We start from the raw sequence: 22,187 nt of genomic DNA, 5'->3' as shown, positions 1-22,187 counted from the left end.
TCTTCTCTTCCTCGGCTTCCTCTTCGTCGGCGAAGAGGAAGCAGCAATTCATTTGTTCATTATACGATATCAATTCTCCGTCCATTCTTCGATCGATATATAGTTAGGCTTCGAGAGGAAAAGATTAGTCCACCCATGGCGACGCACCGTCCACTTCGGGTGACGATAGCGCCCACCGCCTTCATGGCCACGGCCTTGATCCTCCTCCTTCTTCTCCTTCCGGATGAGGCGGAGGCCAAATTGTCCCCCAAATACTACCAGAACACGTGCCCCAAGGTGCAGCAGATTGTGTCGGACGTGGTGACCAACAAGCAGATCACCACTCCCACAACCGCCGCCGGCACCCTCCGTCTCTTCTTCCACGACTGCTTTGTCGGCGGATGCGACGCCTCCGTCCTCGTCTCCACCAACGCCTTCAACCGCGCGGAGCGCGACGCGGACGAGAACGTCTCCCTCCCCGGCGATGGCTTCGATGCTGTCATCCGCGCTAAGACCGCTCTCGAGTTGGAGTGCCCCGGCGTCGTCTCCTGCTCCGACGTCCTGGCGCTCGCCACCCGCGACCTTGTCTCCATGCTCGGCGGCCCCTTTTACCGAGTCCGCCTCGGTCGCAAGGACGCGCTAGCCTCCACCGCCGCCTCTGTCGCCGGAAATCTCCCGCACACTAACATGACTGTCGACCTGCTCATTGCCAACTTCGCCCAAAAAGGCTTCTCCGTACAAGAGCTGGTAGCGCTCTCCGGCGCCCACACCGTGGGCTTCTCCCACTGTTCCGAGTTCGCGACGCGGATCTACGGGTACGGCGGGGGCGGCCAAGCGGGGCACGACCCATCGATGAATCCTCACTTCGCGGCGGCGCTGCAGAAGGCATGCGCCAACTACCGCAACGACCCGACAATCGCAGCCTTCAACGACGTCATGACGCCGGGAAAGTTCGACAACATGTACTACCAGAACCTGCTCCGTGGGCTGGGGCTGCTCGCTTCCGACTACGCCCTGGCGGCCGACCCGCGTACTCAACCCTACGTGCAGCTCTACGCCGCCAACCAGACAGCCTTCTTCTCTGACTTCGCCCACGCCATGGAGAAGCTCAGCGTGTTCGGGGTGAAGGCCGGCCACAAGGGAGAGGTCCGCCGGCGATGCGACGAGTTCAACAACCTTTCCATTTAATCACTTGATTCCCGAGAGGGATCTTCGCTGGTTTTATGTGGATTGTTGTGGCCGTTGATCGCGATTGGCATCTCGATCATTGTCACTGAGTTGGATCAAGAGAGGGATCTTCATTTCATAGAGCCGGTTTACTTTATGTCGATTTAAATCAATTGTTCGTGTTTTTTTTGTCTGTTTGACCAAGATCATACTAATAAAATATCAGAAAATTTTGCCCGTGAGCTCGCGCGGCCACACGGATGACCTACACGAACTCGTAACAGCCCGTTGGATCTCACGGCGGCCGCACAGGCAACCTGGTGTATGGATCCTTTAATTAGCGTCCAAGTTTAGTTTCACTGTGGAAGATTCGTATTGTAAATCCTTAAATTATTTTCATATCAGGTAGTCGATGTCACACATCACTTCTTATTAATAATAATAATAATACAAGAGGCTGATCGCATCGTCGATGGCCGCAAACCCAGTCAAACCAGATGGCAAGCCGCGTTCCGCGTTGCCAGCTTTCCTCTCCCCGCTGTTCTCCGCCTCCCTCTGCTGCTGCTGCTGCTGACGCCCTCCTGGCGGAGGCAGCGCCTGCGCAGTTCCTGTGCCCCGTCTCGCGCTCGCTCATGGGGGATCCTGTCGTTTTCGCCGCCACAGGGTGGACCTTCGAGCGGAGCTGCGTCCTTGCTTGCCTCGAGCTTGGCATCGCCCCTCCCGACCTCTCCCCGCGACTTCCTTCTTCCTCGATTTCGTCTCCCCCTTTGATGCCCGTGCTGATCCCCAACGCCACCCTCAAATCTGCCATCCACAACTGGTGCGACGCCCGTGGTCTCCCCCGTCCTCTCCCCATCCCTCTCGACGCCGCCCGCGCCCTCGTCCGCCGCCTCGTACCCTCCGATTCCCCTCCCTCCACTTCCGCCGTTATTTTTCGTTCTTCTCCTGGTGGATTGGCTTCCAGTGATTGCGGTGGAAAAGAAAAATATGGAGCCTTGGGGACTAACTCGCTCCGTTTCGTCCCAGAGAACAAAAAGGACCAATCCTTGAAGGTTCCGGCGTTAGCTTCTGGATCAACTAGCCGAGCAGACGACACACTGAGGTTGAAATTGAGTGAAATAGATATCAATTCAGAGGAATCGCCGGAAAATTCTCCTTTGTGTTCTTCGCCCTTCACCACCAGCTCCTCCCATCGCACTTCTTCATCTTCCTCTCTTGAGATCGACAACACAAAAGCTACTATCTTGACTTGTACGGACGTCGATGCGTTCGAAGATGAGATCTTGGCCAAGTTGACGAATGACGACATCAAGGAGCAGGAATTCGCAGCGATCTCCCTCCGCCATGCCACCAGAGAGAATCGCGTCTGCCGAATCAAGCTCTGTAGCCGCCGCTTACTCGCCGCCCTCCGCTCCATGGTCCTCTCTCGCTGTGCCGCTGTACAGGTTAACGCCGTCGCCGCCATTGTGAACCTATCACTGGAGCCAGAAAATAAAGTTGCAATTGTGAGTTGCGGTGTCGTTTTGCCGCTCGTAGACGTGCTCAAGCACGGCCAGCCAGAGGTCCGAGAGCACGCTGCCGCCGCCTTCTTCAGCCTGGCCCTTGAGGAAGAGAACCGGGTGACCATCGGCTCCCTAGGCGCCATCCCGCCGCTGCTCACCCTGTTCTCTTGCCTGACCAACGCCGGCCTCCGGGCCCGTCGCGACGCCGGGATGGCACTCTACTACCTCACCCTTGCGGATCTCAACCGTTCCAAGATCGCACAAACCGCCGGTGCTGTTCGGGCGCTGTTTGCTGTTGCGGAAGCGACAGGAGAGTGCGAGGCCGCCGCGGCAATTCAAACCTCGCCACGGCGGCTGGGCCCTGGCCTGCCACGGCTGGCGATGATGGTGATCAGCCACCTGGCGGCGTGCAGTGATGGGCGCAGCGCATTGATGGATGCCAAGGCGATCGCGGCGGCGGTGGCGCTAATGAGGAGTGACGCCGCGGCGATGGAGGAGCACTGCGTGGCGGTGCTCTATGGAATGAGTCGGGACCGATTAAGGTTTCCGGGCTTGGCGAGGGCCGCGGGGGCAGAGCAGATTCTGATGAGGGTGGCGGAGGGAGGCAACGGCGATGTCCGGCGAAGGATGGCTACGAAGACACTACGAGCAATAAGGAGGCAGGACGACGACGAGACGGCGCCAGTTTCACGACGGACAACAGGTTCCACGGCGGACGGCAACAGTAGGGCGAATTCGGACGGGTTGGTGTCGTTTCGACTCGATAACACGGCGGCCGGTGACGGATCCCACAACAAGTCAGCGCCGTTCTAAGAAGATCCAATATTTTCTTCTGTTAGTTTTTTCTTTTCCTTTTATTTAGAAAAACATTTTCTTTGTAATCAATGTATATAAATTCCATTTTGTCGAATCAGATGAAAAGCTAGGGTTGTTTGTGTATTGATCTTGCAAAGATTGAATCTCTTAAGATAGCAATTCTGAAACGGAAAATTAATAATGTTTATTTGGATGATAATTTCACAACTATATAAAACTTGAGCGACCTTTTCATATGTTATCTGAACTTCATAATTTTAAATCTTGTTGACGTATACAAAGACAGAGAGAGATTCTTAAATTTTCTAAGCCAAGATTTGTTAGGAGTTTACTAGTTAGGAATCAAAAAGTCCTGAATGCATCCGTTGTGACTTGTGATGCTACATACTATTTATTATTTATTTTTATTGGAAAAGAAACTCGTGGTGTTTGGAGCCTGAAACCTTCGAGTCCAAGAAAGCATTGGCAATTACTCGATCATTTCAACAACAACTACTACAAAGTCAATTCAAGAGTACGGAATAGAGTTTTTTTTAAAAAAAAATTGTATTAGAGCATTTAGCGTTAACATCTGTTATGGAGGGGTTTGCCACTTGAACGCGTTCAAACAAAGTATGCCCCATGTGTGTGTGTTTTTTTAAAAAATTTTATTTATTAAAAATTAAAATTTTAAAAAGTAAGATTATTATTAAAAATATTAATAATAATTTAAATATTTTAAAATATATTTATTTAATATAATTTTAAAATAATTAAGTAAATTATGAGACCATAAATAATAAATATTAATATTAAAAAAATCTGAATAAAAAAATATATTATTATAATAAATATGTGATAATGGACTCATATTTTTTTTTTTTTAATGAAATGATGAAGGTTATTGATCCGGTAGTAAGAGCAGGGGGCCCCGCCATGGGAAGTCAACGTCACGTGGAAGCCATAGTGGTAGTCGTCCGTCCGGAGGGGGCAGTGTCCGACCGGACGACCGGACGACCGGAGAGGGCAGTGTCCGACCGGATGTCCGACCGGCCGATGGAATCGAACGCCCGGAGAGGGATGGGTCCGATCGGCTTGCCGACCGGACGATATACGACTGATGGTTAAAGGCGCCCTGTCGAAAGCAGGGTTCCGGCGCTCAGGGGAAAAGGTCGTGGGCCGAGCGGACCCCACGCTCGGCCAAAGCCATAAGGTAACATTGCTAATAGTCCCCATAAAGCATGTGATGGAGAATCTCCCCAAGTAAACCACCGCATATGTCCGGCCGGATGTTGAGGGATCTGTCCGCCCGGACTCTAGATCTAGAGCAAAGGGGAAAAGGACAAGGGAGGTCTTTTCCTGACAGCAGGTATGTTTCACGTATAGGCCATGCTCCAAATCTTGTGACAGGGGATTCTGCTGTCCCATCGAGGACATGCTTTGACTGTAGCGGTATGGGTCAGGTGAGCTTTCTGACAACCACATACCGAGGAAAGGACAGAGGACACATATGCACCTCGGTATGCGTGCCCTAACCCTTCACAACTCTATATAAAGAGCCTCAGACTTCGCCGGAGGTACGCATTCTGAGACTTTGGGAGCCACCTTTTTCATCGTTGCTTACCTGACTTGAGCGTCGGAGGGTCGCCGTCGGGAACCCCCTTCCCGGCTCGACTTCTGTGCAGGTTCGCCGGAGCTTCGTTCCAGCAGTTGAAGAGTCACGTCAGCAGTCGAAGAGCGCTCCGTGCCCAGCGTCCATTGATTCAGCATTCGGACAGGATCAATTTGGCGCCGTCTGTGGGAACGCTCCTGCATCCGACCGGAAACAATGGATGAGGCTGAACGACAACACACGGTGACGCTTTCGACGGAAGAACTCGACGCTCTGGTCGAGATAAGGGCCGCCAAACTTATAGAGCAAAAACAGAAAGCATATGCCGAGCGGCCTGAGCAACAAGCAACATCTGCGTCGGGTGGCCGAGCGGAAGAACCTCAAGCCACCCCTGCATTCCATCGGGCCTTATTTCGCACCCCTGAAGTCGTACCAGCTCGAAGAGATAGAGGATCTTCTTCAGACGAAATGCCTAAGCGAGATGACAGAAAGGGGAAAGCCACCCTAGCGGACGCATCCCCCGAGCGGATCAATCGCCAATTTTCGGAGGCTATTCTACAAGACCCTCTGCCCAAGCACTACGTGCCTCCGACGATCGGCGAATACAATGGAACAACAGACCCGGATGATCATCTGGGTAAGTTTGATAACACGGCTACGCTCCATCAATACACAGATGGAGTAAAATGCCGAGTTTTTCTTACCACTCTCTCGGGATCGGCTCAACGGTGGTTTCGGAGGCTGCCGGACGGATCTATCACCAGCTTCAAAGACTTCCGAACGGCCTTCCTCCACCACTTTGCAAGCAGTCGGCGATATCAAAAAACCAGCGTTAGTCTGTTCGCCATCAAGCAAGAAGCCCGTGAATCGCTCCGAGCTTACATCCAGCGATTCAACAAAGTGGCGATGGATATTCCAACGGCCACATCGGAGACCATGATGAATGCCTTCACACAAGGCCTAGTGGATGGGGACTTCTTCCGGTCGCTCATCCGAAAGCCGCCCCGAGATTATGATCACATGCTACACCGGGCCAACGAATACATCAACGTGGAAGAAGCGCAAGCCGCCCGGAAAAAGGAAACTCCAATCGAGCGGGCACCTACTCATGCCGAACGGAAACAGCATGCCGCTCATCAGCCGCCCAGAGGACCGAGGGCCGAAGCAATCCGATCCCCCCACGCCAGATCACACGTACAAGAGGTAGCTGCCGCTCGACCCAAGCCAAGGAAGAGATGGACCCCTATGTTCTGCTCCTTCCACCGGACGGATACGCACAACACGAGGGATTGTCGAAGTCTTCCCTTCGTGGCTAATCCCGTTCCCAGGAATGCCGAACGACGGTCTCCTTCCATCGACAGGAGACAAAGGACCCATGAAGCCGACCGGACCCGCACCGAGAGGCAACATCAACAGACGCCCGATCGGCACCGATCTCCAAGACAGGAGAATCGCCGAGCGTCCAGAGAACGGTCCCGACCGTCCACTCGAGAAGAGGAAAATAGGAGCAATACTTCTCGGGGCGAGATCAACGTTATTGCTGGTGGGCCGACCGGAGGTGACTCCAACCGAGCTAGAAAGGCGGGCGTCCGGCAGCTCCAGATCCACGCGGTCGGTTGCAGCCAGGAGCGGGCAAGTGGACCGGAAATCACTTTCGGGCCCGGGGACTTAGAAGGAGTTGAAGTGCCCCACAACGACGCTCTGCTCATTAGAGCGGTAATAGCAAATTACACTATTCACCGCATATTTGTTGACACAGGGAGCTCGGTCAACATCATATTCAAGAAGGCGTTTGATCAGCTGCAAATTGATCGAGCCGAGCTGCTGCCCATGACGACCCCGCTCTACGGGTTTACGGGCAACGAAGTTCAGCCGGTCGAACAGATCCGGCTGGCTACCTCGCTGGGAGAGGAGCCGCTCAGGAGGACCAGGACAATAAATTTCGTGGTGGTCGACTCGCCCTCGTCCTACAACGTCATTTTGGGACGACCGGCGCTCAGCGAATTCCGAGCGGTCATCTCAACCTTCCACCAGAAGATCAAGTTCCCCGTGGAGGACAAAGTGGGAGAAGTAGGGGGAGATCAGCTAGCAGCTCGGCGATGCTACATCGAGATGGTCCGAGCAGAATCCAACTCCGCTCGGAAGGCGCCTCGAATCGAGGTAAATGCCATCACTGAAAAGCCACCCTCTTTAATTTATGAAGAAAAAGAGGAAGTGCAGATTCATCCGACCCGATCGGAGGCCACGACTTTTATTGCCTCTGATCTGGAGGAGAAGCAGAAGGAGGAGCTGATCCAATGCCTCCGGCGAAATCATGATGTCTTCGTCTGGTCGACACACGAGCTGCCCGGAATTTCGCCGAGCATAGCGCAGCACGAGTTACATGTCCGACCGGACGCTCGGCCAGTGAAGCAGAGAAAAAGGGATTTCAGTGCCGAGCAGAATGCCATCATCCGGGCGGAAGTCGAGAAACTTCTGGAGGCAGGCCATATACAAGAAGTACAGTTCTCGAGCTGGCTGGCTAACGTAGTATTAGTCTCTAAGCCGGGCGGCAAGTGGAGAGTCTGCATTGATTTTCGGGACTTGAACAAAGCATGCCCCAAGGACTTTTATCCTTTGCCCCGGATAGATCAGCTGGTGGACTCTACGGCCGGCTGTGAATTAATTTGTATGCTCGACGCCTACCAAGGCTATCATCAAGTGCCGCTCGCCCGTGAAGATCAAGAAAAAGTCAGCTTCGTGACGGCCGACGGCACTTATTGCTATAATGTGATGCCGTTCGGATTGAAGAATGCCGGGGCCACCTATCAACGCTTGATGAACAAAGTGTTCAGGGAGCAGATCGGGCGGAATCTGGAAGTCTATGTAGACGACATTCTTATCAAATCCGCCCGAGCGGCCAATCTCTTCAAGGACATGGAAGAAACCTTCCGAACGCTACGCAAATATGGAGTCAAGCTAAATCCCCATAAGTGCCTGTTCGGAGCAAAAGGAGGGCGTTTCTTGGGGTACGTAGTGACCGAGCGGGGAATTGAAGCAAATCCCAGCAAGGTGCGAGCTCTCCAAGACATGCCGCCTCCGAGAAATACAAGGGAAGTGCAGCGTTTGACCGGTCGGATAACCGCATTGTCCCGATTCATCTCCAAAATTGCCGACCGGAGCCTCCCTTTCTTCAAAATTTTACGCAAGACCACTAAATTTCACTGGGACGAGGAATGCGACCGAGCATTCGAAGAATTGAGGACATATCTTAATTCTTTGCCTATACTAGCCAAGCCGATCGGGGGTGCGTCACTTTATATTTATCTGTCTTCAACCGAGCATGCTGTAGGCTCGGCACTTGTAAGGTCCAGCGGCGAGGAGCAACCGGTGTATTTTCTGAGCCACATTTTAAAAGATGCCGAATCTCGTTACACTGGGCTCGAGAAGTTGGCCTTTGCTTTGGTTCTAGCCGCTCGGCGCCTTCGACCATATTTCTTGGCTCATACCATCATTGTCCGGACGAACAGTCCACTAGGAAGAGTACTGTTGAATCCAGAAGCATCCGGACGGCTCATCAAGTGGACGACAGAACTAAGTGAATTTGACATCCAGTACCAGCCCCGTTCGGCGATCAAAGCGCAATCCTTGGCTGATTTTGTGACCGAGGTGTAAAGACCAGAGCCGGAAGCTATGTGGAGAATATATGTGGATGGGTCTTCCACTCGGCTCGGAAGTGGGATTGGAATATTACTGCTCTCACCTCAAGAAGAAAAGATGCACCTATCCGTCCGGCTGGATTACAAAGCTACCAACAATGAAGCAGAGTATGAGACCCTCATAGCCGGATTGCAGGCAGCTCAGCATGTTGGCGCCGGTCGGGTAACGCTTCATTCTGATTCGCAATTGGCCGCGCAGCAACTCTCTGGTGCATTTGAAATTAACAGCGCCCGGCTCAAGCTCTATGCTGAGGCATTTGGGAACTTAAAGCCAATTTCAGAGAAGTTATCGTCCAGAAGATACCCAGAGCAGAAAACCAAGCAGCTGATGAGTTAGCCAAACTCGCAAGCTCAATAACGCCGGTCGCCATTCAGCAACCAATTGAAAAAGTACTGCTGGTGGCGCACGTCGACCGGATGGAAGGCCTCACGTTTCCAAGCGACTGGAGGACACCCATCATAGAGTTCCTCCGCTCGGGAGCTACATCGGCCGACCGGAATGAGGCCCAACTACTAAGAAGGAGAGCCGGTCGGTTCACACTCATCGGCGATCAGCTTTACAAAAAAGCATTCTCACGTCCGCTGTTGAAATGTGTAAGCTCGGAAGACTCAGCTTACATTCTCCAAGAAGTACATCAAGGATCATGCGGAGGTCATCCGGGCGGACGATCATTGGCTAAGAAGATCTTGCTAGCTGGATACTTTTGGCCAACCCTACAAGCAGACGCCGCTCGGACCGTATCAACATGCCTGTCGTGCCAGAAGTACCATAATTCCTACCACCGACCGGCAGAGGAAATGAAGGCATCAACAGTTTCATGCCCGTTCGACCAATGGGGAATGGATATCGTTGGTCCGTTCCCGATGGCGACCGGGCAGCGAAAATTTTTGCTAGTGGCGGTTGATTATTTTTCCAAGTGGGTGGAAGCCGAGCCGCTAGCCAGGATCACCGAACAGATAGTTAAAAAATTTATATGGCAGCACATCATATGTCGGTTCGGCATCCCTCGTCGACTGATTTCCGACAACGGACAGCAATTCACAGGCAAAATTCTCGAAGATTGGTGCCAAAGCTTCGGCATTGAACAACACTTCACATCTGTAGCCTATCCCCAAAGCAACGGTCAAGCCGAAGTAGCCAATCGGGAAATTCTTCGTATTCTGCGCGCTCGGCTCGATCATTTAGGAGGAAGTTGGGTAGATGAAGTGCCGGGCGTTTTATGTGCCATCCGAACAACTCCTAAGGAAGGAACTGGCGTCACACCTTTCCATCTGGTGTACGGCGGAGAAGCGGTCATTCCGGTTGAAATCGGCGTTGAGTCCGTCCGGGTCTTAAGTTACGATGAAGGCAACGCCGAGCGGAGAAACATGGAGCTGGATTTGGTTGACGAGGAGCGAGCCAAGGCATCCATTCGGCTGATGGCGTACCGGCAACGGATGAAGCAAAACTACAATCGGCGCGTCATTCCCAGATCATTCCAGGTCGGCGATCTGGTCTGGAAGAAAGTCAAGCCGGCCGGCGACGTCGGCAAGCTTGAAGCTCCGTGGGCAGGTCCCTTCAAAGTCATCGAAAAACTCCGCTCGGGCGCGTATTATCTGGAGGATGAAGACGGTCGGCAGCTAGATAGGCCGTGGAGCGCGAACCACCTCCAGCCTTACCGGGCGGGTGAAAGGTGTGCCAATGTAAATCATCCTGTGCACTTTTTTCAACTGAATACTTGAAATGCAGAAATGAAAAATCAAGAGAACGAATATAAGGCATCGTCGACGAGAAAAAGAAGGCCCCGAGCTGCTCAGCCGGAGGTATAGTATCTGAAGGCCCCGTGCCGCTCGGCCAGAGGTAAATTATCTGAGCCAAGCGCTCGACAACGAAGGCTTCGAGCTGCTAAGCCGGAGGTATATTGTACGAGCTAAAGGCTCAATTCCGAAGACCCTGTGCCGTTCGGGCCAGTAAACGTTGTCCAAAATTAGGCTTAAAAGCCCGACGAGCTCCGTCGTTAAAGATCGAGAGCCGCGCCGACCGGCTATAAATATCCGCGCCGACGAGCTCCGTCGTTAAAGATCGAGAGCCGCGCCGACCGGCTATAAATATCCGCGCCGACGAGCTCCGTCGTTAAAGATCGAGAGACGAGCCGGCGTCTATAAATAATCCGAGCGGAAGACCGTCGAGCTCCGACATTAAATATCGAGAGACGAGCCGACGTCTATAAATAATCCGAGCGGAAGACCGTCGAGCTCCGACGTTAAATATCGAGAGACGAGCCGGCGTCTATAAATAATCCGAGCGGAAGACCGTCGAGCTCCGACGTTAAATATCGAGAGACGAGCCGGCGTCTATAAATAATCCGAGCGGAATATCGTCGAAACTGCGATTATCCGTATTCTCCGCCGATATCGTTCGACCGATTCAAAGTTCCGCTTGGACTCAAGGCACAAAGGTTCTGGTCGGTTTATAGCGAGCGACTCTTGATAGCAACACAGAATGATAGTTGTCCGATCGGAAGGGCTTGACATATGCCGAAGGTAGGATAATAGGCGAGCGGGTAACACACATATTAGCAAAGGGACAAAGTGCAAGAAGATAGAGTGCACGAAAGGAAAGCATTTCATTGAAATTAAAACCTTGGGCCGAGTGGCCTAAGTACAAAAAGGTTCATATTCAGCCGAGCGGCCAAATTACAAGAATTACTCAATGTAGTCGTAGAGGTCCCTCGGAATATTGCTCAGGAGCTCCACCTGATCGCCGGCTGGAATATTGGTGGACTCCGGAAGAAGGTCCTTCGACTTCAGATAGGTCATAGTGGCCGTAATGGCCAAGTCGAAAGCTGAGTACATCTGCTCGCAAATTTTCTCCGAGAATTCAGGCGATCGGATGTGGTTTTTTCGAAGAGCGGCCACTCGGCTCGGCTCGGCATCCTGCTATTCTTTGAAGGCCGCCTGGGAGCTTGTGAGAGCCTCATTCTGTAACGCCCACCCTTCTTACCCAAGGGCGGCGCTACGATCTTATACTACTTACGTACATGCTTTAGTTATACTATAACAACGGAAAATTTTAAATCATTCCTTTTTCTTAAATAAGCATGATATCACATATTCTGATTAGTTCGAATGTGCATATATTGATCATATAATTAAAAATATTAATTTGTCCGAATCGTTCTTGCCGAGCCACCACCACACACATCACTATCTGCTCCTCCTGCTGCTCCGTCGTTCCGAATATCCGTCCCCCATATCTGCGGTACAAGGAAAGTAAGCTATGAGCACTCATGGCTCAGTAAGTTCCTTTCCTACTCACTAAAACCGAATTCATATCATTGCATATCAATATCATGCGAGGTATCATAAGCATACGACATACAAGGGTATCATATTCATATTCATATCATAATATCACATGACATTATATCTAATCATCAGATAATTCAAGCACATATGTAGGCAATGCATCATGAATTTGAAAACTTATACTTATAAGTACTTGAAATTAATATCATCATTAGAGGGGATCCCGGTTTGTACCACATACATAATGCGCGCGCTTCATAGGTAGGTCCAAGGTAGTAAGTCTTGAACCCTACCATGCATACATACTAGGCCCAAGTCTTACTCCATCAACCTAGGGCATTCAGAGGCCCATTACTGACGAGGCCCGAGTCTTACTCCATCGACCTAGGGCACTCAGAGGCCCATTACTGACGAGGCCCGAGTCTTACTCCATCGACCCCGGGACGTTTACAGAGCCCACCCTTGGTACAAACCATACAAAAATAACTTATCATGCATAACTATCATATCATGTCCCTAACAATCTTTCATAGCATTTCCTATGCTATAACATATCATGGCATATTACATAATATAATTTCATTTCTTCTCATTATGTATAGCATTTCCTATGCTATAACATATCATGACATGTTACGTAACATAATTTCATTTCTTCTCATTATGTATAGCATTTCCTATGCTATAACATATCATGGCATATTACATAACATAATTTCATTTCTTCTCATTATGTATAGCATTTCCTATGCTATAACCTATCATAGCATATTACATAACATAATTTCATTTCTTCTCATTATGTATAGCATTTCCTAGGTTTCTTTCCCTTTTTCTTTTATTTTCCTTCATGGCCGAAACCTACCAGTCCTTAAGCTAGGTTTCTTAAGTGGCCTAAAGCATGGAAAGCCTAAGTAAATATCATGGCAAAAGTTACTAAGAACATCATACACAAAATTGGATCATAAACAAGCTAGGACTCTTGTGATCTTACATGTCTTATATCATGTAACTAATTTTCTACATTCCAATTAAACCTGAGAGCATTAATCAACTTTCATATCATAATATCACAGAGGTCTTGAGCATATTAATATTTTTGTTTAGGCTAATCTAAGCTATCCCTTTTATCATGGCCGAAAAAAAAAACCTAAAAAGTTCATGAGTTTCTAGCAAGGTGAACACCCTTTAAGAAACTTTATATCCTATCATAGGAGCATGTTTATTTAAAATTTTTTTTTGAAGGTCTTTCTAACCCTTAACCTTTCTGGTCCGAAGCATACAAGTGAGTTTTCTTTTGGTTCCAATTAATTTCCAAGCAAGAAAACCATAGAAAGGTCCTTAGCATTTCATAGAGGGAACCTTGCACTAGTTTGGTTAGACAATAATTTTTCCTAACCTCTTTACAATATTTTTGGTTGAATTTCTAGGGCTAAATACTCCTCTGATCATGCATCATATGTGTATAAAAACATAGGGAAAAACTTTCTTACAAGACATAGAAAAATCATCATGAAGAGAGGACTTATACAAGTATTCCTAGATTGGAAAAAAACCCTTTTGAATCCGAATTTTCTTAAATTTGTTTCTAGCTTTAAAAATCCTCATAAAAAAAATCTGAAAATACATAAGAAGCCTTGTACCACAGGTGAGGGGAAGCTTACCTTCTTTGCTTAAGTTTCCTAGAGTTGAGAATTTGCTTGTGGACCTTTCTTCCTTGCTTGCTCTGCTCGGCACCAATGGAGTAAGAAGTGGCTAGGTCTTTTGGTGGAGAGGAGGAGGAAGAAGAGGAGGCTTCTTCCTCTTGTGTTGCTCGGCAACAAAAAGAAAGAAAGAAAAGAGGGAGTGTCTCGGCACCTCTAGGAGAAGAGGAGGAGAGTGAGTTGAGGATGAAGCCACCCCTCCATGCCTATTTATACTAAAATGAGGGGAGGAAAACTTGACTTGATTCATCCTCCTTATTTATTTCTCCTCTTTAATGATAAGAATATTCTAGAGAAATGCTTCTTGAGTTCTCTCTTTTCTTTCCTTTAATTAAAATTCCTATCTCTCCTCTTACAATATCCTCTCCTATCACACTTGGTTAACATATGCATGCATCCACAAGAGAACCAAGGATCAAAACTTGGTTATGTATATTTTTACTTCTTTTTACTTCCTTTTCCTTTTAAGTAAAAAGAATCCTTTCTTATTCTTAACTACTTAGTCCTTTCTCTCCTTATCAATAATTCTCCTATCCCCTTTGATATCCTATACATGTTCCTTACAAGAGGTCCAAGGTTCAATCCTATTTCTCTTCTAACATATTATTGATATTCTTTTGTACATAATAATTCATATATCACCATATTATGCATTATGCATAAATATTTCATACACATATATATTATCTCATATTCCTTCCTTTTGTTTACATTAATTTCATGTATTATAAATATAGATGATTTATATTCTCAACTTTATTTTTTTTCATAAAGTTTTAATCATCTAAATCCTTCCCATCTTAATATTCAACTTAGAATATTTACACCTTCTTTTCACTACCTTCAAACTCTCATTATTCTTACTTTCTTATCTAGGCTTTCTAGGGGTGTTACACATTCAGATGCTCAATCTTCTCCATGTCGGCCGAGCGGCCCACCTTCTCCCGGTCAAGTTGCTCCGTCAGCTCCTTTATCTTCAACTCCAGGCCTCTGGCCTCAACATTCTTTTTCTCCAGGTCGGAGATAGCAGTATTCTTCCGAGTGGTGGCCAGAGTTATTTTTGTGTCAAGTGACTTGACTTGTCGCTCGGACTCGGACAGGGCGTGGGCCTGATAAGCTGTTTTCTTCTGCTCGGCCGCCAGCAGAGTTTGAGTTTTCTTCAGCTCCTTTTGTAACTCGGCGTACGAGGGGCCTTGAGAGCCGCTCGGACCGCCTGCCGCCCGCAGTTGCCTTATCTCCTCGTCCGCCATAGCCAGGCGGCTGGAAACCGCTATCTCTTCCACCCATCTCTGAAGCAAGAAGGCGCAGTTGTTAAAAGCCGAGCGGAAAAATTACAAGCGAAACGAACTTACCCCCGTAGCCTCCCCCATGTGGCTGTTGGCTAAGTTCCGGAGGGGGATCATTGCAACTCGCGCCCGAGCGTCGGCCACATCTCGGCTAGGGGCCCTTTCAAAGTAATGGTGTGCTCGGGCACGGTGGGTCGATCGTCTTCTGGGAGCAACTCTTCAGTCGGGAGATGAAGAGTGACCCGTATTGTGCGGCCGTGACCTGGGATCGCTCGACCAGGATCAGAAGCCGGCGCGGAAAATCGCGAATGGATGGTCGAGCGTTGGACTAAATGGCGAGCAGGGGGGAGAATGTTGACCGGAGTGGCCTCAACCGGAGCAGTCAGCTCATCCCAGTCAGAAGGAGTCCGGTCGGAAGAAATAGTTTCTGCCATAGGCGCTTTGCCTCTAGCAGTCGCAGCGGCCCGGTCGGAGGGTTGGACCGCTGAGGTAGCCGAGCGCAGCGGAGTCTCCACCCGGCGCCTCTTTTGCAGAGGCTGTTCCTCCTCCCGAGCGGACCCTTCCTCGGGGGCCGTTGGTTCCCCGGAGGGGATAGCTCCGCTGGCCACCTGCTGTTGAGAGGCCTGAGCAGCCGATTCAGCCTGGGTGCCGCTCTCTCCTTCGTGAGAACCGACCGGCTGAATACCCAGCGCTTCCATTTCCTTAGCCGCAGTGGCCTCCAACGCCGCTGCCTTTCTTTTCAGAACGCCGGCCATCACCGAGTCCATGACGATGTTAGCTGCATGGAAAGGAGAAGAAATCAGTTAGCAATTAAAGCAAATGCCCAAACAAAATTCTTACCGAAGCCGGTCGGAAGTGGGGTCCGTATAGGACTCAGCCCGAAAATGTACATCACTCCCTCGTGAAGAAGTTTGTTGATGTCAAGTCGCAGACCGGCTAGTACATTTGCGGCATGAAGATAATCCGGTCGGGTCTTGAATTTCTTCAACTCGGGAGTAGGAGGCAGACTGACCTGCCACTGGGTCGGGAAGTTTGGCTGACTGGGCATGCGGATGTAGAAATAATAATCCTTCCAATGTTTATTGGAGGTTGGTAGTTTGTTGAAGAAGACCAAGCCGGGTCGAGCTTGGAACATAAAGGTGCCCGGCTCGGCTTGCTTAGGGTAGTAGAAATAAAAGAAGACCTCCGGTCGGAGGGGGATGTTGTGAATCTTAAACAAAACAACAACGCCGCAGAGGAGACGGAAGGTATTGGGTACTAAACTGCCGAGCGGCACACCAAAATAATTACAGACATCTACTGTGAAAGGATGTACAGGAAACCGTAGACCGGCGGTAAATTGGTCGCGGAAGACACAGAAAGCGCCGCGCGGCGGTCTGTTTGGCCGAGCGGAGGGACCGGCTAGGCGAACTTCGAAATCCTCGGGGATTTCGAAATTGTCTGTCAAAATATTGAAATCCCGTTGTTCGAATCGGGACCGCATGGTAGTGTACCATGGGCCGAGGGATTGTTCTTCGGGATGAGAAGAACTGGCCATGATCCGGACGGAAGAAATCAAAAAAAGGAGCGGAAAGGCCAGAGGAAAACAACCGACGAAGAAAAGAAGTTTCAAAGATTGGAGCTAGGGCAAGAAATGCGAATGAGACACCGGAAAAGAGGGAGGAAAGATATAAAACCTTATTACGGGGAGAGGGATTAAGGAAAGGCGTCGGAGAGCGTCAGAGGGCAGAAACGAGATCGCCGGAGCTCCAAAGCGTAGAGGGCAGTAGCAGAAGTCGCGGAGGCGAGTGAGGGAGAGAAGGAAACGAAGAATTTATAGGGTGAAGGCCGGGCGGCCTCAACCGTCGGATCCAGGTCACGGGAATCAAAGCATGCATCTAGCCGTCCATTTCGAATTGCTTCGATCACGTCAAAATATCATGCTACCGCCGCCGTGCACCGATGACAGTGCTCCACGTGGCATTCAATCATTCGGAGCATTTAATGAAAGCGTGCTCAACCTTAATGTCGAAGATTGGCGCAGAATACGAGGAGATCCAGTGAAGACCATTGTTGATTCGCTTAGGCTACCTCTATGGTTGGACGAGCGGATGATACAAGCACGGAGGAACCGCTCGGCCGGATTCTTAGTCCAGTCAGTCGGACTATTCGCCTCCTTCGACTAGACTTGAAGGGGAGGCAAGTGATCCGGTAATAAGAGCAGGGGGCCCCGCCATGGGAAGTCAACGCCACGTGGAAGCCATAGTGGTAGTCGTCCGTCCGGAGGGGGCAGTGTCCGACCGGACGACCGGAGAGGGCAGTGTCCGACCGGATGTCCGACCGGCCGATGGAATCGAACGCCCGGAGAGGGATGGGTCCGATCGGCTTGCCGACCGGACGATATACGGCTGATGGTTAAAGGCGCCCTGTCGAAAGCAGGGTTCCGGCGCTCAGGGGAAAAGGTCGTGGGCCGAGCGGACCCCACGCTCGGCCAAAGCCATAAGGTAACACTGCTAATAGTCCCCATAAAGCATGTGATGGAGAATCTCCCCAAGTAAACCACCGCATATGTCCGGCCGGATGTTGAGGGATCTGTCCGCCCGGACTCTAGATCTGGAGCAAAGGGGAAAAGGACAAGGGAGGTCTTTTTCTGACAGCAGGTATGTTTCACGTATAGGCCATGCTCCAAATCTTGTGACAGGGGATTCTGCTGTCCCATCGAGGACATGCTTTGACTGTAGCGGTATGGGTCAGGTGAGCTTTCTGACAACCGCATACCGAGGAAAGGACAGAGGACACATATGCACGTCGATATGCGTGCCCTAACCCTTCACAACTCTATATAAAGAGCCTCAGATTTCGCCGGAGGTACGCATTCTGAGATTTTGGGAGCCACCTTTTTCATCGTTGCTTACCTGACTTGAGCGTCGGAGGGTCGCCGCCGGGAACCCCCTTCCCGGCTCGACTTCTGTGCAGGTTCGCCGGAGCTTCGTTCCAACAGTTGAAGAGTCACGTCAGCAGTCGAAGAGCGCTCCATGCCCAGCGTCCATTGATTCAGTATTCGGACAGGATCAGTTATAATCCATATGGCAAAAGGTTGCGTGCTCATTTCGATCGTCACTCCCGCAACCGTTCGAAGACCAGACATTTGAATCAAAGATAAAATAGAGCGACCTCAAGAAATTATTTCTCTGCGAATTCGACCACAATTTAAATCTACTGCCCAAGACTAACATTGACATTCCATGTGGCAAAAAAACGATTCGCTCGTCCCCAACATCCCCGTCAACCTGTCCTTAGGCCTAACATTGACATTCCAGCACATTACCTTCTTGTCTGTCTTGTGCATCGTATTGAATAGGATCTCAATAGTAGAGATGCTCACATATTTCGTAAAACTATAACCGAGAAACTCGAAGTTTTTTTTTCCCATAGGTACTGGCAATATATTACAATTTTTTAAAAAACATTCTACAAACAAGGGAGGCTGCTCAGCCTCAAGTTAGATTTTTGATGTCGTCTCCTTGATCTCTTCAATGGAGATGGCCTGAAATGAATATATATATATATATATATATATATATATAACATATATATATATATATAACAGTACATCAGGAGCAATATAAAATGTAATAAGATGTTACTTATAACGGCGTGTATGGAATAAATCAATAAAAAACATATGAACACTAAAGTTTGATCATAATGGTAGAGAAGACGTTGCAATTAAAAAATGCAGTCCAATATAATCGACCTTATGATATGATATAAACAGGTAAATTACAGTGGCCCTATGATAAGATACAAATAGGTAAATTTCAGAGACATTTTATCTTAGACCCTTTGCATGAAAAAAGTCAAAACACCCAACGAGATATTTTGCACACGTTGAGAATTAATCTCAAGGCCTATTGGAGCAAACACTCATATATATATCAACTACACCAATTTGTAGGGGCTACGTTGCAATTACTACGAAAGGAAATGTGATTGTCATTGAAAGCAACGAAGCTTCAAGTATTCATTGCATATTTGCATTTTCACTAATTCACATTGCCCCACATCCGATTCCTGTTAAATGGTTTTTGTTCACTACGATTGATAGGGTAGGGATATGGGTATACTACTTGCTACACATCTTTACATAAAACAAATGGATATAACAACTTTCAAGTTGAATGGTTATATGGACATATATTGGAGACACCCATATTGTCGCAAAATAAAATTGGCATCACAGATCCACAGTGCATGCTATGTAGGCAAAGTGATTAGGGTTTAATAGAAAACAAATAAGATATCTCTCATGTTTGTTTTTCTTACCTTTTCTCAAACTCCTAGTCTTTATATTAATGAAATATTCAAACCTATAGAGGTTATCTAGGATATTCTATGTCGTTATTGATATGCAATCACAAGAAGAAGAAAAAATAACAGCAAACAAAAAAAATTATGAATGGCGTACTTGTTCTGTTCCAGCAAAGTCATTCTCAGGGGTGAGAAAAAGCATACAGTGACATTCCTTCCTGGCAAAAAATGACAACCAAATATCAGAAATAACAGAAATTGAATAATTTAGTGAATCGCCCAATCCAATATAGCTTTCAATTTCTTCAAAAAAGTGGTCCTTTAAGCAGCAACTTTTGTTGGTCATTTAAACATATAGAAAATCATATAGGAAATTAACAAAACAAAGTCATGTAAAGTAACATCCAAGATGATAATATAAAAAATATGGTTCCGAGCAATTCATCCACCGGTTAAGTAACTATGTGACCCATAGCAATTCAATTCGGAATCCATGAAGGTGTAAACTATTGGATATCTAAACAAAAGTACCACTTAAAGTCTCCTGTGCAGGGACAATGATGTATGCTGATGGATACAATTTAGACCCTATCATACACTATTCCTGGCTCTTCTAAATTCATCCATCGGGGAGAACAGAGCAAATTCATTTTCAATATGATTACATATTTATGAGGAAAGCTTTGACATCACAGACCTTTCTCTCATAGGTACACATGGGCAGTTCCAAAATCCTTGTGATGCTTCAGCGGCTTTGTCATCATAATGTCTGATGCATAATAAGCCATGCCAAGTAAATGTTTTTTGTTGATATGCTTTCCAATGAAATATGTTAAATTTGTTTAACAAAAATTAAAAAAATTACCTACAAGGACATAATGGTGCTCCAAGTGTATCTCTGTGATCAGCAAGTCCCTGTGAAAATGAAGATTTGTTTTTTCTCAGAATGTGATTATATTCTTTAAAAAAAGGATAGTGGAAAGGATGCCTCTTCTTGATATTCCATATGCCCATATGTGTATTTCACAAAACTTGTAATTGTAGCAAAAGCCCAACTAATAATAGAAGCAACAAGGTAGATTGGCTAATCAAGATCCAACAACACAAGAAAATGCACAACAGCACAAGCAGTCGTCTATATCCAACCAGAATGAAGAATGTTCAGGAATAGTATGTCAATTATATGAATACATGGAAATACTGGTGCCGGAACAACAGTGCCAGCAACACTTTGACTCCATATGTATATGATCTGCATGCAACTGTTGCAAGGCTTTCTGTTTTCCTCTTTGGCGTATGCTAGTAAAATTTCACTAAGAAGAGTACGGTAGCGCTAATTTTTTATAATGTTGAACACAAAGATGACGTCTACCATCTTACTAACCATAAAAGTTGTTCCTGATGAATAATTCAATCAAACAAGAAATAATAAGAAAAATTTTACACAGAGACCGAATCCAAAGGTACCTTTATAACAACAGCAGTGACTCCTTTATCAACACAGAAGTATGTTCCTGAACGACGAGCATATTGTTCTGAGAATTTCCTCATGACTTCAACAGATTTATCAGATGGCTCCGCTGCAAAAATTTGAAAGTTATATACTATTTAGATTTCAGGAAACTGATCGGAAAGCTGAAACCACACAATAGTATAAAATTTTCTGAAGTTCTACAAAAGCACTTAAACACGGGCAAAGCACCGGAACCTTTCCTTTAGTAATAATGATTTGTTTCTTGATAATAATTTAACCAGCAACACATGCCTAGAAATCAAAACATTTTCTTCAGAATTGTTCCTTTTACTATTATTTTTCTTAATTAGGCTGAATTCCCCGAATACACCAGCGCGTTCTATCAACCAGCCACTTGCTATGCCTAAAGATGAGAAAATTTGAGGATTTCTCGCAGATTAACACCAAGTTAAGCTAAATGCTCCCCCCGAAGGATCATAGATCAACCAAAACGCGAAGAGCTTATGAAACTTCGATTTCCTGAGGGGTACCAGTTAACTATCAGAGCCAACCTCAAACCGGAAAGAGAAACAATAGGACAGAAAAGAAGAGACGGCCAACCTTTTGCACGGACCAGGAGACGGCGAGAAGAATGGAGCGAGGAGGAGGCGGGCGCGAGGCTCGGGAGTGCGACGCCGTGGAAAGAAACTTGGATGCTCATCGAGACCGACTCAAAGCGAGCAGATGAATGGCAAGGAGACGCTGCCTTCTCTGCCCTCCACAACCAAATCCTAATGCTTCACCAAGCAGATTTCTTGCAGCCACCCGTTTGCCATTGCAGCTTTAGCTTCGAGATATCGCAGGGCGGAGAGATGCCGACGTGTGGCCCTAGAAATTAGCAGGATCAGTTCTTCCCGCACCCGTCGAAATCATACCCCACTTATACCGTATTTTATTTAGTGGTAGTCTCTTCTGCAGAACTGGACCCATCTCTCTCATGATTCACGAAGCGTCTTGTTTCGGTAGATGAACGGCCAAGATTATCCCCTAGATGACGAAACGTCGTATAATTAATTTATATGTTTATTCTCGAAAAAAAGGGCCCAATTCGTTGTGCACAACCAAGTCGCAGACTTCAGGCTACGTGCAGTTAATCCATCTCCAGTGTTTGTTCGTGTCAGTAAAATGAGATGCCCCGTTGGGTGCCAGGTTAGTTAGAATGTGATCAGAGATAACAAATTAATTTTACGAGGCATGTATTTTTAGAAAAAAATTCCTCCCAATGCTTAATAATTTAACTATTGATTATAAATTCTAATTAGGAATATATTATAAAATATATCTTTTACTAAAAAGTATGTAAAATGAGAAGACGGAGGAGATGTATGGGAATGTGAGACTTTATGATGATGAA

The 22,187-nt window shown here is 47.7% G+C and overlaps 3 protein-coding genes across 3 annotated transcripts; 2 read left to right on the top strand and 1 right to left on the bottom strand.

Annotated features, from left to right (window-relative positions):
* Positions 1-143: 143 nt before the first annotated feature.
* On the top strand, positions 144-1,342 carry LOC122028007 (peroxidase 65-like). The gene has a single exon (XM_042587022.1). The coding sequence runs from the start codon at positions 184-186 to the stop codon at positions 1,165-1,167; it is 984 nt and encodes a 327-aa protein (XP_042442956.1). The 5' UTR covers positions 144-183; the 3' UTR covers positions 1,168-1,342.
* A 251-nt stretch (positions 1,343-1,593) lies between these two features.
* Positions 1,594-3,587, top strand: LOC122028006 (U-box domain-containing protein 38-like). The gene has a single exon (XM_042587021.1). The coding sequence runs from the start codon at positions 1,644-1,646 to the stop codon at positions 3,459-3,461; it is 1,818 nt and encodes a 605-aa protein (XP_042442955.1). The 5' UTR covers positions 1,594-1,643; the 3' UTR covers positions 3,462-3,587.
* A 14,815-nt stretch (positions 3,588-18,402) lies between these two features.
* Positions 18,403-21,641, bottom strand: LOC122028116 (ferredoxin-thioredoxin reductase catalytic chain, chloroplastic-like). The gene is made up of 6 exons (XM_042587131.1): positions 21,395-21,641; positions 20,788-20,900; positions 20,186-20,235; positions 20,018-20,089; positions 19,478-19,538; positions 18,403-18,556 (listed from the first exon to the last, which is right to left on the bottom strand). The coding sequence occupies exons 1-6, from the start codon at positions 21,492-21,494 to the stop codon at positions 18,512-18,514; spliced, it is 441 nt and encodes a 146-aa protein (XP_042443065.1). The 5' UTR covers positions 21,495-21,641; the 3' UTR covers positions 18,403-18,511.
* Positions 21,642-22,187: the final 546 nt, after the last annotated feature.

This window comes from Zingiber officinale, chromosome 10A (genome assembly GCF_018446385.1).
Source record: "Zingiber officinale cultivar Zhangliang chromosome 10A, Zo_v1.1, whole genome shotgun sequence".
NCBI classification, from domain to species: Eukaryota; Viridiplantae; Streptophyta; class Magnoliopsida; order Zingiberales; family Zingiberaceae; genus Zingiber; species Zingiber officinale.
Note: the sequence above shows the minus strand (reverse complement) of the source record. Positions and strands in the feature narration are given on the sequence as shown.

Coding starts and splice junctions, on each gene's coding strand:
- LOC122028007 (XM_042587022.1), top strand. CDS start 184: ATGGCCACGGCCTTGATCCTCCTCCTTCTTCTCCTTCCGGATGAGGCG.
- LOC122028006 (XM_042587021.1), top strand. CDS start 1,644: ATGGCAAGCCGCGTTCCGCGTTGCCAGCTTTCCTCTCCCCGCTGTTCT.
- LOC122028116 (XM_042587131.1), bottom strand. CDS start 21,494: ATGAGCATCCAAGTTTCTTTCCACGGCGTCGCACTCCCGAGCCTCGCG. Junction 20,901..21,394: donor TCTCCTGGTCCGTGCAAAAG/GTTGGCCGTCTC, acceptor AAATTTTTGCAG/CGGAGCCATCTGATAAATCT. Junction 19,539..20,017: donor TGTGTACCTATGAGAGAAAG/GTCTGTGATGTC, acceptor ATTTTTTGCCAG/GAAGGAATGTCACTGTATGC.